The following is a 15,895-nucleotide window of genomic DNA, read 5'->3' as shown; positions in this document are numbered from 1 at the left end:
AATGTGGCTGAGGAGTCCTTGTTGGTCCTGCATAATCAACTGTGGCACTGATAACAGTCAATCCCATCTCAAAGTTCACGGCCATTTACTAATACCGACGGTTTATCTCTGCCATTTCTCCTCAAACACAGTTGTCTTCAGTGCAAATCAATGCTCCCATCTAAACCAAATTGGCTAATGGTTTTCATATTTTGTTTGTAGTGTCTGTTGGTGTTGTTAAGTCCGTTCTCTGGGAATGTGGACTTGTCTTTGGCTGCAGTGAGCAGACAGAATGGTGGAATAACAAAGCCTTAGCTTTGGATTTTATCACCAATGAATACTGCTCAGTGAAAGAAATGGATAAACGTTGTGAATGGACATGATGATTGAAAGAGCATACATTAGCCAGCATACATTAGCCAGAGTGTATCGCGTGCTAACACTGTGTAACACTGGTGAGCTCCTGATACTACTACAGCTTTACACTTTGTAGTATTAGTAGTAAATAAACCAAAACATCAGTGGTCCACTGCTTCCTCTGGAGAGAAAGACCTGGAACCAAGATATTAACATTGCTATTGACAAGTTACAGGTTACCTCTCTCTATTTTGGGAATAACGTGGTTGGTTATTGTTGGACCAAAGGGAAAAAGAAAACTACAGTAGCTACTGACTAAGAACAGAAAACATCAGCCATGTGGTTGGCATAGGTACAGTTGGTTGATTAACAGGGTATGCCTTGTTGTCCACTGGTTAAGTGCATGTGTGTGTGTGTGTGTGTTTGTTTTTGTAGGAACAGCAAATGTTCCCAATGATGTGTGTGTTGAATAAAGGACTTGGTACAATGTGTGTACGGACCTGAGGTAGACTTTAGAGGTCTCCTACATTACTTGAGATGCTCCCACTCATGAGGACCTTGATAGTGAATAGCCAATGGAACGAACACCTGAGCTTTTCTCTTCGAAGCAGAAAATATGGTGCATTGTGGGAAAAATCCTTGTAGACATAACATCATATAATTGTAAATGTTTTATTTAATTGTTTTTCAGTGATTGTACGTGGTTGTCGTTGAACACAGCACCCAAATATTCCCATTTGTAAAGTTAGTATTTTGCTCGCACTGTTATTTAAGAAGTGTCAGTGTGTGTTAGAATAGATTGTACCACACTCACTGTGTCTCCCTGTCTTACTGGTTTTAGATGACCTGTGTGTGATGTTCCAAAGGCCTGCTCCACTCCCCTGTGCTCTTCTTTCAGCCAGACCTGACACACTCATTCACCTAAATCCTATGCAACTTGAATCTACATGTTTAATTCATCATAAAATGAGGCGGTGAGTCATTTTGACGGTGTGTGGCTTCTTTTGCTGGACGATGTATTTCATCACTCCTGTGTGAACTCATTTGGAAACACCCAAGTGTGGAGGGCCGAATGTGCTCTTTGTCAGCGTCTGTCATCATGTAATAAGTGATGGACACACAGCAGTCACTCTGGGCTTTGCTCAGTCCAGCACTGATGCCCCTCATGGGGAAGATCTGCTGGAGAGGTTTTCTGAGAAATGAAATAAACAGCACTTCACCACAAAATGAAAATGAATAACCTTTGGTTGGTTATCTTCTCATCTATTATGTATCAAATGGGCCTGTTGGTTCAGCCAACTGACCCTGCCTGCACTGATTATCACCCATGGTGTAGATAAACGGAGACTGCTTGACAAAGTTATTTTAATTTCATCAGCCTTGGTTTCAATTGCCCCAGAGGAACACTGGGAATATTCAAATTGATTGTTGGCAGATTTCTTTATCTGTCAGGAAAGAGTTTCCGTACAGGTATGTAGATACAGTATGCCTCCATTCCCTAACGCCATGTAACCCTGATAGATCCTGTTAGTTGTAAGGTTTGGTGACATTGTGTCTAACCCCTTTAGATATGACCATTTTTCAATCCCCTCTGTATGAGCTGCCATCCCAGCAACATGCTGTTGTTATCGGGATTATACCCTCCTATCAGCTTTATTAGATGTGAGGCCTGATTTGATGGCTTAATGTGCTTTATTTGATTCTCTGTAGAATGAAACCTAGTATGGACTTGGCTGCTTTCCTTCCTCTCAAGTTGCAGCCCTTGTAGGACAGAGAGAAGTTTCACCTATTAGCTATATACTGCAGAAAACGGGACCTGAGAACATGCCATTAATCTTCTCGCTTCCCCAGCTGTGGAAAGTAATGCATAACTAAATGTCTGGTCAAATGAATTAATGATTTCAACCATGAACTTTTCTCCCAAAACGCCATGAATCGTCTCCGGCTGATAATGCGCTCCGACCCTGGAGTGTGAAATGCCCGTTGCGTTGAGAGTATCCAGTTAATTGATTGGGAAATGATTTTAAGTTTGTGGAGCCCAGGGGAGTGCTGGGCTCTAATGACGGCCATTTCGGGAGAGTTTAAAAACTCTTTCTTTCCATGCCTGGGTTGGATTGGATTTAGCTAACAAGCCCAATCAAAGCCCGGGAGAGGGGAGAGTGGCAGGAGGGAGAAGGCCTCCACGGGTCCCATGTATCCACTTTCTCCCTACCCCGCAACCCCCAAGCCCTGTCTGGAGGGGGATGCTTGGAAGGGATCTCTAAAGTCCCCCCCATGGTTACGATGTTTATTATTTGAGTTATGTAAAAGGTGCTACCGCATTTAATGTACTTTTGTTTAGGCTATCTTTGTCAATACAGTACAGAAAAAATCATTTTGTTGGATATAATTATTCTCTCCTCGTGGTGTAATTCTCCAGGGTTTTTGTCTTTCTTCTAGGGGTCATTCACTTGTAAGCATCAACATACATTTTTTGCTGTAAACTTACATTTACATTTCTGAAGAAGTTAGACACCAAAACGAATGGGGAATGATTGACTTGGACATAGTATAATGTCATTAGTCTTTAAGTTAATTACATGGCTTCACTGTGACTTTAAGATGAGAAGAATGAAGGTTGAGAACAGCTCACAGTGAATAAGCATCGTCAGTTGATCTTTCTGAGAAATCAGCTGCCACTGTCTGAAATAACCACCCTGCCTAATTGATCTCAACACGAATGTACTGTAAGCTCAGTGAAGTTGTTTCCTTGTTTGTCCTGGAGGGTGGAGCGGGGTTGGAGGATCCTAAACCTGTGTTAATGTCTGCATTATGCTCAGATGGTCTTGCTGTAGTGTAGCCCGGCCCAGTAGCTAGCGTCCGTTACTCCCCCACTAAGTGGCTGGATCTCTGTGCTAATACCAAGGAGCCTGTAATCTGGGCCCATTAGCAGGCGCTGTCATTCAGACACACTGTGTGTCGGCCTGATTTAAATCAAATGAAATGAAGATGGTTGTTTCTGGTCCCTTGGCTTCAGTCATTGCCATAAACATATGCTCCGTGCCCTGCTTCTCTCCATCTTATTTCTCATTTTAATTTGTTGTGTGGGCTGTGCTAGAAATCACATTTAATACAATCCTCCCAGGGACTCTGTCATATAATAACATGGTAATTTCTGTGTATCCTTTTGAAAAATGAGGAAATTAATTCTTCCTGACATGTTGTAATTATTCCAGTGTGAACGGTGGATAGGCTCCCTCCCCAGCCCCCTATGTGTCGGAGGCAAGCGGCTGCCGACGGGTGCCGAGGTGCTAATGCTGACCAGCAGCCCGTTTAATTTGAAACATGAGCAGACACCTTTCAACACACCTTCTTAATGTTGGAGTGCCTCACAAATTAATTCACTACTCATCTGGCAGCTCTAGCTCGGGGGGATGGAGAGATGGGACACTATCACTATTAGTCAAGGTGTAGTTGTAGTCTAGGCTTGTGTGTGTGTGTGTGTGTGTGTGTGTGTGTGTGTGTGTGTGTGTGTGTGTGTGTGTGTGTGTGTGTGTGTGTGTGTGTGTGTGTGTGTGTGTGTGTGTGTGTGTGTGTGTGTGTGTGTGTGTGTGTGTGTGTGTGTGTGTGAAAACACTGGGGATGTTGGCAATACTTGGACAGGTTTTCTCTAATCCTCTCCCAGTGCTGTCAGTAGGCCACCCTTTCACACATCTCCTCTGGCGACTGAGAGGTCTGAAATGCTTATTTAATTAGACCGTCTTCAGCCTGTCATTAATACAGCCCTCTTATCTACATTGAGACACTATTGGGACAGATTACTTTGGAGAACGCAAATTTGTCCCCCACACATGTATGAGGGTGGAGCCTTATCTTAAACATCAACCCCTGTCCCTGCAAACATGCAAGGCTCCATTCCGCTGTGTCCTCCTGAAGGAATGTGTAAGTTGTCTTCCCCAGCACAGGTTGAACTTAGTGTCTCTCTCTCTCCAAGCCAGCAGCACCAACTCTATCCTGTGCCTGTCAGACAGATCCCTCCTTACCCCTCCCTCACCCCTTCCACCCCCTTCCTACCCACTCCCTTCCTCCTCTTCCCACCACCAGGATCACACTTTAAATATAACACCCCATGGGATCATCGATTAATTAATTGCCTGAAATTAAGACACCGCAGTTGTTCCTATATGAAATATCTTCTGAATGACAAGGCAATTACACCCAGAGCTTGGTTTATGTTCAAAAAGAAATGTAATCGCTGCTCAACAAGGGAATCTTAATATCATCACTGGCCAAGAGCAGAGGTACTTAATATAAGCAGCGCTCTTCATCCAGAACTCTGCAGAATTGATATGATTAAGCAGAACTAAGAGTGGCACATCCAAGTGTGTGTGTATGTGTGTGTGTGTGTGTGTGTGTGTGTGTGTGTGTGTGTGTGTGTGTGTGTGTGTGTGTGTGTGTATGTGTGTGTTATACTATGTATGTGTGTTAAGTGTAATTCTGGGGTAATTTCTAAAAAGTGTAGGTATGACACATGCACTCTCACATGCACATTCACACACACGCACACACATGCTCACACCGCAGGCAAAAAGCTGACACCAGACAAATAGATCTTAACTGACCATAGCATTCTCAATTAAACCATCCCATTGACATTCACCTCATCACGAAGTCCTCATTGAATGGTCAGCCACTGGATAGTCAGCAGCCAAATGTTTCCTAATTACCTGGGATTTGTCATTTGTACTTTTTCTCCCTCCATTCTCCTGTTTTAGCCTGACATGAGGTCACAAAATAGGGTCACAGAGGTCATTATGATTATGGAGTACAATATTGAGTCATCAAGATGACGATTTTTCCTAAGAAATAAAGAGTAAAAAGTAAAAAGCAAGGAGGCACTCTTAATCTCATTAAAATACCTTTATTTGTATGGCATGTTCAATGGAACAAATAGACACGACCAAGGCCATGCTGCCGAAACACGTCAGAGTTTTAAAATATTTGTTCCATTGAACATACCATGCAAATAAAGGCATTTTAATTATATGAAGAGTGCCTTGGTCCTCCTTGCTTTTTAACATCCATTTTTTTTATTTAACTAGGGAAGTCAGTTAAAAATGAATTCTTATTTACAATGACAGCTTCAGAACAGTGGGTTAACTGCCTTGTTCAGGGGGTAGAACAACAGATTTTTACCTTGTTAGCTCAGGGATTCGATCTAGCAACCTTTCGGTTGCTGGCCCAACGCTCTAACCACTAAGCTACCTGCCGCCCCTGCATTTGTTGGCTGCTTTTCTTTCACTCTGGGGTCCAATTTACCCCTTTTACCAAAGAGCACTTTCTATTGACAAAGACCTACTATTGTGTAGCCTAGCAGTGCCTTCCTTCCTGTAGTTTGAGTTAGTGCAAGGCATTGTAGACATCCAGGCTGTTAGAGAGAGAGGGAAAGTGTTTTCCATGCTGATTATGAACAGAATCTAAGGACCTGTGACAGGAGGGAAAAAAATAAACAAACATAATTTATTGAACCTATGGGGCCGGGTTAAAGACACAGAGCTGTAATTGATTTGGTGTGTGTGTGAGAAAGAGAGAGAGCTTTTGTGTGTGTGTGTGTGTGTGTGTGTGTGTGTGTGTGTGTGTGTGTGTGTGTGTGTGTGTGTGTGTGTGTGTGTGTGTGTGTGTGTGTGTGTGTGTGTGTGTGTGTGTGTGTGTGTGTGTGTGTGTGTGTGTGTGTGGGTGTGTGTGGGTGTGTGTGTGTGTGTGTGTGTATGCTCGTTTATGAGTGGGAGAACAGAGGGCTTGCAGGCAGCCGTGGCGTCATGCTCTGGGAGAAGAGAGGAGAGCTTTGTGAGCGGTGGGTGGGTCCCCCCATGACTCAGAGAGGAGGAGAGGCGTCAACATGGCCGCCTGGCCCAGAGGAATTAACGTCCCCACACCCTGGTTAATCAGTGCCATCTTGGCTCTACGTCATCACCCAGCTAGGGAGCAGTCTCCTCTTCTCTCCTCCATCACTGTGGAAGAACTGAGACACAGACAGTACCAAGCCCTCAGCCTAATGACTGCTGCTGCTCCCTGTGCTGTCCAGAGTTGTCTGGGACATGGTCCTCCATGTCCCCCTGGATACATCGGTCCTCTTACTCCTCTTTTCCATTCTCCTCTCTAAACTGCCTGGGCTGACATGTAGGCATAGGTTATAGCCAGACTCTCCCATTAATTAAAAGTCACTTTCCAGTGACCAAGTCAGACATGGTGGAGTAGAGTCTGTCTGTAGGTGGCCGCTGTGTCTCTCTCTCCGCTGGGCTCAGCTCTGCTCAGCTCTAAGCTGGCCTGGGCTGTTAATGACTGAAAGCTGGGAGCAGCGCTCCATGCCAAGACCCACATGGCTGTGGTGGTGCATTAATTCAGCAGTCAATTTGACTGGAAGTTTGAAATCTGTGCTAGGTTAGGGGGACGTGCTGAAGCTGTGTTAATAGCTAGCTTGTTGTCCATATGGTGCTGCTTTAATGGAGCACATTTACTGCAGATGGTGAGAGTTGGTTGGGCAGAGACAGCTTTTGGCAGAGGTCCGTTCTTCGAAAAGGCTGTCGTGAGCCCCAGCGCTAGCTGTCTTTAACACTGATGTCTATCCTCCCTATTTCTCATTCACCAAAACGCTACCCTTGAAATGTGGCCTGCTCTTAGTTTAAAACTCCAGGCTCCCCTGTTTTCTTTATGGATCTATGGAGAGGAGCAAATACAATGTGGCTCAGTCACTTTTTCCTGAATTCGGTCTCCAAACCATATCTTTACTTCCATAGGGCGACGTGCTTCAGTTGTCTCCATTATCACAATGGAGTTTTAGACAGCACACACTGCTGAGGAAACACAGGCAGAGAGACAAGAGGGAGGAAGAGAGAAAAAGAGAGAAGGAGAAAGATAGTTGTGAAACAGTAACAGAATGTGTCCAAGCAGCAAGAGAGATGCAGAGGGAAGGAGACAGGCAGACAGACAGACAGAGAGATAGAGACAGACAGACAGAGATAGAGAGAAACAGGCCCTTCTGTATTGGCACTTCCTGTCCTGGTGGCAGGCTGGTCCTCTGCTAGACAGTGAGCTTGCTGAAGACTATGTTGGAGCCACTAAAGCATGAGACATGCATTCAGTGTCATGACAAAGGAACCCAGCCTATGGCTCACTGTCCATTCACTCAGTGGGTTTTATCTAGGTTAGTTTAAGTTTCCTGTGGCTTTCCATAGCCTTGTTGCCTCTCTTGCTAACCTGTTATCAAGGAATCTAAACTCCAAACGTGTGTTTGGGGCACATGATGATGGTCTATTATGCAGTTATGTCGTGTGTCTCTCTGTGTTCGAGTCAGTCCCCTTACTAAAGATGAGACGGAGAGAAGACTGAGAAAGAGAGGAGAGAGAGAGAGGAGGTGCAGAGAGAAGTGTGTGTGTGTTTTTAACACTTCTCAGAGTGGTGAGGAGACACGCTTGATCGGTTCGGCATGATTTGACTGTTGTTTTCTCACGTTGTCACTGGTGTGATGTTGGTATTATGTGCTCTGAGAAGAGCAGGGCTGAGTAGAGTGGGGAACAGAGCAGAGCAGGGCTGAGTGTAGTGGAGCGGGGAGCAGAGCAGAGCGGCGTCACTGGCCTAACCCCCTCCTCAGACACCTGATTGTGAGAAAGTGTCGGCTGAGCCCACTGGGTCTCGCGGGTCCAACGCCCTCCTAAGTGCTGGCCAGGCTAGCCTGAAAGGCACAGTGTCCTTGGTCCTGTCACTCTTTCCATTCTCTCAGTGCCTTTGTCTCCACAGCCTCACTGGAGGAGAGGAGAGGAGAGGAGAGGAGAGGAGAGGAGAGGAGAGGAGAGGAGAGGAGAGGAGAGGAGAGGAGAGGAGAAAACAGCAAATTACACTCATGTCCCAAAAACTGAAAGCATTTAGGGCCAAGATGCTGGATCTCTTTTGCTCTGATGTGTGTTATTTATGATGACGTCTGCAAGGGAGTCGACTGTTACAGCAGGAGAAAACACTCATTAGTTTCAGCAAGTTTTTTTTCTTTGCCGCTACTGAGTATTGCGTTTTCTAACATGGGTTTGAAAAGCACACTCCAGCTTTAGCTCTTGGCTGATCAGATGCTGGTGAGATGGCGATGTATTTTACAGGACAGGGATGTGATGATGTGTAATACCGAGACAATTGAATAACAAGCTGAAACTACACTGTGTGTCTTTCTATGAATTGGTGTGATGACTAGTACATATTTATTTTTGCTGACTTTACCATTGTCAGAGAGGGAAGCTCGTGTGTGAAAAGGGAATTTCCTGGTAATTTCTCAAATTTTAGGCTATAGTTTTGATATCACTGACGTACTTGTATTCCAACCCTCCACCCCACGGCTCCACTCCCAATTTGTTTTCTGTAATAATATGTTGACGATAGTGCTTAAGGAGAAGCACACAGCAATCCAAAATCACAATATACTGTACATACAGTATATATTCTGAAGAACAATAACAGAGGTTAATGAAACCTGTTGGGAATCATTTGCAGCCATGTGCTTCCAAAATGTTTCGGGCGAGGCTTCCAAACGACCTCTCCGAACAGTGACATTGTGAACCACACCCTCCCGCCTCCTTGGCGGTGCATGTCCCATCATTGGGCCCCTGTGGTGGGGCTCCTAGAAGCCACAGAGCCCTCGCCACACAGCTGGACCACCTCTGGCTGCTCCTTCTACCACTCTGAGCCCTGCCAGAGGCTGGTCTGGCATCAGTGGTTACAGAAATGTATGTGTCACTCTGGAGAGAGCCTAGGAAGAAGGCTGCGCTAGGATCAATAGGAAAGGATTTATTTGTTGCAAACATATCATCAGGCCCTTGCTGTATGCAAATCCACTCCCCTCTCTGAGGAAAGACTAGAATTAATGACGTCAATGCAAAGAAGAGAGGATGAGCTTCCTATCCTCCACACTGCCTTAATTAAAGACATACCTTATTAGAAGAGAAAGATGCATGCATTGCTCTGTGTTTTTTGCATGTTGCTTTTTTTCAGTGTTAAAATGGTTCTCTATGTATTTCTCCTGCCGCAGAACCCCACACGCTGACATGGAGGGCTTTCTTCGTAGCAGCTTTTTACTGAGGTTAGTTTCTTTTTCAGTTGTTGTTGTAAAGTCGTGGGTCAGGGGGTCAGGGGCTAAACTCATCTGTCCCTTCACAGCTCCAGCTCCCGACATCTAGCCTTAGATCACGTCCCTGCCTGGCTGGGTGGGGTCGGTGGGAGGGTTGTGTGTCTGGGAATCCACCCCAGCTGTATGTTGTGAGTGTGAAATAGTCACTTCCACCTTTCCCCCTCTCCAGCGCTCTCCGTGGCATGCTCACACTGATACCCACCACACTCCATAGTCAGACTGAAAGCAGTTTCCACTCTAACCTCACACACAGATGTGTAGAGATACCCCCCCCATCTCACCCCTGGGTACTGTGCCTCTCAAACTAGGGTTTCCGTGTTTGTACTGCATGCTTTTGTCTGTCCCCCTCTTCTAGACTCATGACCAGGACAGGTGGGGTGGGGGTCAGGGTGGGGCTTGGTTTGTTATGTACTGTTTCCTGTTGTGTGTGTGTGTTTGTACTCGACCGCAAAGTCCAAAAAAATTAGACCTTGACGCTATTTTTCTTTTAAACCCATCCTGTGATTGTATTTAAGAATTTGTGCTGTTATAACACGGAGGAAGTCAATAAGTGAGTATATTCGCCATTGGCTCCTCTTTCCTCTCTTTCTCCAGGCTTGAATGTTGCAGCCTAATTAATGGTGCCTCGTTAAAAGACGCAGCAGCAGCAGGATCTGCCTTTCAAAGCTGCTGTCAGCCAAACTTTAGTAAAGCTAATGAATCCTCTTTGATTCTTTTTTTCAAAAGGTCATTTATTTGATTAAATTAACAGCATTTTTTTTCTCAGAACTGTTGGAACCCGGTAAAATAAAGGACGTGATAATGCCATGGATATAACACAGCTTTAGATCCTATTTTAAAATACCCCATTCGTATCTAGTTTGAAAGGTTACTATTGAGTGTCCTTACTCTCTACACAGACAGCAGTAAAAAGACGTCCGATGAGAAAAAATACATCTTAGTCAATTGCCCAGCACAGAATGACATGAGATTTGAGAGGCGGTATAGATCAGTCATTTAATTCCAAATATAGCACAAAAACTATCTGGGTTACCTTATCTAGAATACACATACACAAATCAAACATATATCTTAAAAAATCATATTTATTAGAAATGTCCTTAAATAGACTCTTCTACTTAATTTGCATGTAGCCTCCGTTTCCAAGGCGTAGTGAGTGTTACTTCTCCCGTGTTGGCCGGAGGCTGGGGATCATACTCAGGCATGTGGTGGATTATTGAAGTTATGTTGCCTCTATTCATTTCCACTGGGCCACTAATGCTACAGAGTGGAGGATTGTGTTTGACTCCAGCCACCTGTTGAAGCAGCACCAGTTGGGCAGATATCTAGCTGAACAGAGGGTGGGGGAGGGCTGAAGAAAGCAACACCTCTTAAATCCAACTGAGATTCTTACAGCCCAATAACTTGAAGACCCACATCGACCCACATAGACAAAACATGACCTTTGACTGCTAGCCTCTTTCGTAACAATATCTTTTTGTTCTTTGTCGAAATCATTACTCTGAGAGAACACTGCGATTCAACTAAGTAAATGCATCATTACGGTTCCTAATCCACATCCTTCTGTCAATGTCTGTTTTAATTAAATGAGAAGTGCCAGTGGAACGATATCACGCACACATGCTCGGGTGATTGGAGGACAGAAGCCTCAACAAGCAGGCCAAGATTAAAGGCAGGCTTTGCCTCAGGGTTTGGCCTTTTGCTTGGCCATGGCTTGTTGTGTCCTGGGGAGGGAGGGTTGGAGGGAGAGAGAGAATGAGAGAGAGAAACAGGAGGGGAGGGGTTTGGGAGACGGACCATGTTTCTTCAGTGTAGCTAGCACCACAACATATTTTCTTAAGCAACTGAATTGGGTCAAAGGGGGATCTGTCAGTGCAATTATGTGAAGTATGACAGCCTTGTGTCTCATTAATACATCTATTTATGTGTAGTACTCTGAAAGGACATGTTGTCTATTAAACTCAGTCGTCTCCCCAGCTGTGTGGCCCAGAAGTTCCACTTCTGCTCTGACAGAGGGGCAGATGTCTAAGGTGACTTTTCACATTTCAGGGGCAGATGTCTAAGGTGACTTTTCACATTTCAGGGGCAGATGTCTAAGGTGACTTTTCACATTTCATATCTGCGTCACTCACTAAAATACCGCTGGACAAACTAGTCATTATTTTACATTAATGCGTCATCACTTCTTGTTTTGACTCATAGTTGCAATAGCTGTAAAAGTACCAATTCCCCCATTTTCAGTTTAGAAAATGATGCTGGTTGTTAATGTGCACTGATGCAGGCAGAGGAATAGTCATTGTGAAAAATACATCAGGGAGAACTTTAAACAGGTTAACTTTATATTAATAATGTAGCATGGAGCCTTTGTACTGTCTTAGAAAATAATGACAGTCTGTTTAAATCTCACATGCAGAGCAGTACGTCTGCAACAAAGTGAAAGAATTCACTAAATTATACAGTTAGTGCACAATGTATTTTAGTGGAATAGGATCTGTTCTTACTCACATTAGAAGCCAGCTTTTTTTTAGAGAAGCAGTGTTTCAATTTAGCGGCATATTTATGAAGAACATGTGATTGTATTTTGGCAGATTATGTGTGTGTGTGTGTGTGTGTGTGTGTGTGTGTGTGTGTGTGTGTGTGTGTGTGTGTGTGTGTGTGTGTGTGTGTGTGTGTGTGTGTGTGTGTGTGTGTGTGTGTGTGTGTGTGTGTGTGTGTGTGTGTGTGTGTGTGTGTGTGTGTGTGTGTGTGTGTGTGTGAGAGAGAGAGATCTGTAACAGTCCCTGGCTAATCCCAGTAGAGAGGACCTCCTCCTGCATCTCTCCCATTATTTGATGTAATGAAAGGAGAAAGTGTGTAACAAGGAGATTGTTAATTAATTTAGTCTAACAAGATGAAGATAAATGCAATCCACTGAAGGTTGACTAGGCAAAGGGGCCCACTTAGCATTCCTTCTGCTCTCCCCTGCTCTCCCTTGCTCTCCCCTGCCTCACAATGGAGCACATTTAAAAGGTGCAGCTCCGCGTTTGGACAACCCCACTGAGCTTTCCCCCGTTAAATGTAGACGCAAAACATCTCACTTAACGTTTCTTTCAGCCTTTACAACTTAATCTACAATAATCACCTTCGCTGTGAGTGTTTATTAACCTCAATATGATTGTGATTAAAGCTGAATATTTATATATACCTACAAATCTTAACTTTTTAAATGTGCTGGAATCTAATCAAGATAACACATCTCAGCCGTATTGAGTTGATGTTATTCTCCATGATTATTTATATTGTTTAAAGAAACCTTTTTGACATGTTAGTTAGGAGGGTTTCTTTGTCTTTTAAGGCTGACCATAGAGCCATTTCCTTTTCCACAGTGAGAGATGAGTGAAAGGAGTAGATCTGGGCCTGTTTAAGCATCTAGCTAGTTGTTACTCTCCATGTCCTCTCAGAAGGGTCTGTGTGACTCCCAGCCTTTCACCATATGAATGGCCCTGCTCTAATGAGGCTTGGTGGCTATTTGAGCGGTGAGAGAAACAGGCAAAAAAGAGGACATTTTTCTAAAAAGCCAGACAGTTGTCTTCATTCACACCACTTTCAACAAATCAGCAGTCTATCAAGGACATTCTTCTGTGGACAATTCTATACAGGGCCTGCATGGCAGCACAGACCAATCATTATGGGACCCATTCTCTGCTCCCTTAGTTCTCAAGTCCACAACAATGAGTTGTTGATTGTGTGGACAACACCAGAACAATTATGCTCTCTGTTTTGGTGGCAGGGCATCATTTTAAAGTCAGATCCTTAATAATGGCCTCATTATTGTTATTCTTAGACCAGGCCTCAGGATAAGGAATAGTTGCTCACAGTACGTCATTATTTAGCACATTCCGATTAGCTCATCATGTTGTCTACGTACGAATAGAATCATATGTAATTAAGGCGAGGGAGCTGTGCTCGCGGAACGCTGGCCACTGACTTAAAAGGTAGCACTTGATAGGCCATTAATACGAAGAAAGGTGGGAAAAAGAAGGATTAGAGCTGTTGCCGTAGTAACTCCAACTTCCATCTGCGAGGGAACAATGGACTTGTGTTCCTCCACCACCTTGGCTTGAAAAAATAGAAAGCGAGGGAGAGAGAGTTCTGAAAGGACAAGAGCCTTTTTAACAACGGCGTGGAATCCAGGCCTAATAGGCTCTTTGGTGTGAGCTGTTAGACGAGACCACTGGGGGATAGGACAGCGGAAAGGTCACCATGTAATCCATGGACAGCCGAAGTCATCATCCCTTTTTACAATAGCAGTTTGTTTTGTGCTGCTTCCATGTGCTCAACACAGACACGGAACCTGCAGTTCACACGTCAGTCACACTAACTGGAGGGATACAGAGAGAAGAGAGAGCGAGAGAAAGGGTCTGTATAAGGGACGTGAGACGGTTTAGGGAAAGGGAGAGAGAGGGGAAACATGCCACACGGCCAAAACCTACTTGTTCCCTTACTGACTCTAAATAAATACAAACTGGATTTATACCAGAGACTTGGAGGAAATATAATTCTCCAATTAGAAGGATCTGTCAGAAGCTACTTGAAGTGCCTCAAGCCTTTTCCCATCCCTGTTCCCTCTTCCCCGTGCAGCAGGAGAGGGGAATGCACTGCTTCTCTATTTGTTTCTGACACCTCTAGTCTACACACTGCTCTGATAACAACGTTCCCTCTTGGATGATCTCTCTACACAAACACACCCTAGGAGTTAGAGGATCTATTCCATGCCTAGTACTAACAGGTACACATGCTATCTTAACACAGTCTTTCACATAATTATATATGGCAAATGATAAAAGCAAACCAATGCAATAACTCAATTGCCAAAACCTGAGGAGTTACAGTAGTAATGAAAACACACGGTTGATATACTGTGTCGCCTTTTTATTTTAGTCGTTATATAAAAGTTCCTGTGAGGAGAGAGAAAGCACAAAGAGCTGATGTGATAGCTGAATAATCTGTCTGGACCAGAGTGGGTCCTCCTAAACCACTGCAGAGTTATAACCGTCTATGATCTATGTGTTTCTCTTTACGTTTTATGTCCCTTATTACAGCTGCAATACGTCTGCCCACATTAAGCTAATTTATGGCCCAGGCCACTGATACAGCAGTATAGGTTAATGAATTTGGCATTACTAATGAACTGTTATTGAGGGCGGAATATGAATCCAGAGTCTGGAGAAATAGCAGAGCAGGGAAGGAGAGAGGAGAACGGGAGGGACAGCGGACTGGCTGGGGTAGATGGGTTCATTTCTCCCTTTAGTCTTTTCTTACCACACAATGCCAAACTGTTCACAGAGTCCTCTAAGGAAAGCTGTTTTCCAACGACCCAGTCAAGTCTCATCACAGACTCATTCCTGATCGCAAGTATCTGAAACGAGATTGTTGATAAGATTATCCTTAATTGGACAGAATGTGTTGGGGAGAAAAACTGTGTGTCCTCAGTCAGTGGAACACAAGGATGGCCTCTTTACAAAACTTCAAACACAGGTGTCTCTCAATGCTGCGCTTTTCTCACTTAGAATTATGGATATTTTTCACCAAAAAAACATGCATTTAACTGTTTAATTTCTCCATATCTGCTTTGATTTGATGCTTAGTGCCTCCTTAAAAAGCTTCTATGAATAGCTGATGTGATTATGGACTTTGGAGGTGAATTGAGGTCCTTTACATCCCATACAATGTAGAAAATGTCTCCTCTCACACAAACAATGGGCACGTTATGCAAGCAGAATCGAGCAGTTAGGTACCTCATATTTACCTCTTAAAACAGGAAACTACATTCAGAGAACCGGGGCCATTCAGGCAGAAAAGGCCAACAGTGACAACTTGGAATATTGTGCCGCGTTCGTGCTGACGTACATTCTCCAGAAACAGTCTTGGCCCTGCTGAGGAGAGACATGATTCTCTTACTGTAGTTGTGCTATGGATACTGCTGCTAGTACACTGCCCCCTATACCCATAAGTCAGCAATACCACTACCCTGAACACATTGTGGCAGTGTGGCAATTTTACAGTCTCCATTAATATGGCCTCTTTCCCCCTATCTCTTTCTGTTTCTCTTTCTTTCCATCTCTTTATCTCTCCCTCTCTCTTTCTTTCTTTCCCTCACTCTCCAGCCCCAATTTCTCCACAATCTACTCCTGAAATACTCTCGGCGTGAGCCAAGTCTTTCAATTTAGATTTCAATTATCATGTTAGTTTTGTGATTAGACTTCTGTCCTCCAGGAATCAGACCTCTCTGCACCTCTCTGCTCCTCTCTCTTCCCCTCTTCCCCTGCAATCAGATCCCATCTGATGAATGGCGCATATAATTACAGAAGTTATTGAATATGCAGATCGCTGCTTACTCTTGGTGGGCTGTTCATAATGCATTAACTCTAA

At 44.1% G+C, this 15,895-nt stretch overlaps 1 protein-coding gene across 8 annotated transcripts in view; it reads left to right on the top strand.

Moving 5' to 3' along the window:
* LOC129834602 (transcription factor SOX-6-like) overlaps positions 1-15,895 on the top strand; it is a 159,705-nt gene that overhangs the window by 43,411 nt on the left and 100,399 nt on the right. For 6 of the 8 annotated variants that reach the window (XM_055899737.1, XM_055899739.1, XM_055899735.1 and 3 more), the window contains one exon: positions 9,386-9,436. The exons of the other annotated variants lie outside the window; for them this stretch is intronic. In XM_055899737.1, the coding sequence (XP_055755712.1) occupies positions 9,402-9,436 (35 nt within the window). In that variant the 5' untranslated portion in view covers positions 9,386-9,401. The remainder of the gene's footprint in view (positions 1-9,385; positions 9,437-15,895) is intronic. 8 annotated transcript variants of the gene reach the window in all.

Source organism: Salvelinus fontinalis, chromosome 35 (assembly GCF_029448725.1).
Source record: "Salvelinus fontinalis isolate EN_2023a chromosome 35, ASM2944872v1, whole genome shotgun sequence".
NCBI classification, from domain to species: Eukaryota; Metazoa; Chordata; class Actinopteri; order Salmoniformes; family Salmonidae; genus Salvelinus; species Salvelinus fontinalis.
Note: the sequence above shows the minus strand (reverse complement) of the source record. Positions and strands in the feature narration are given on the sequence as shown.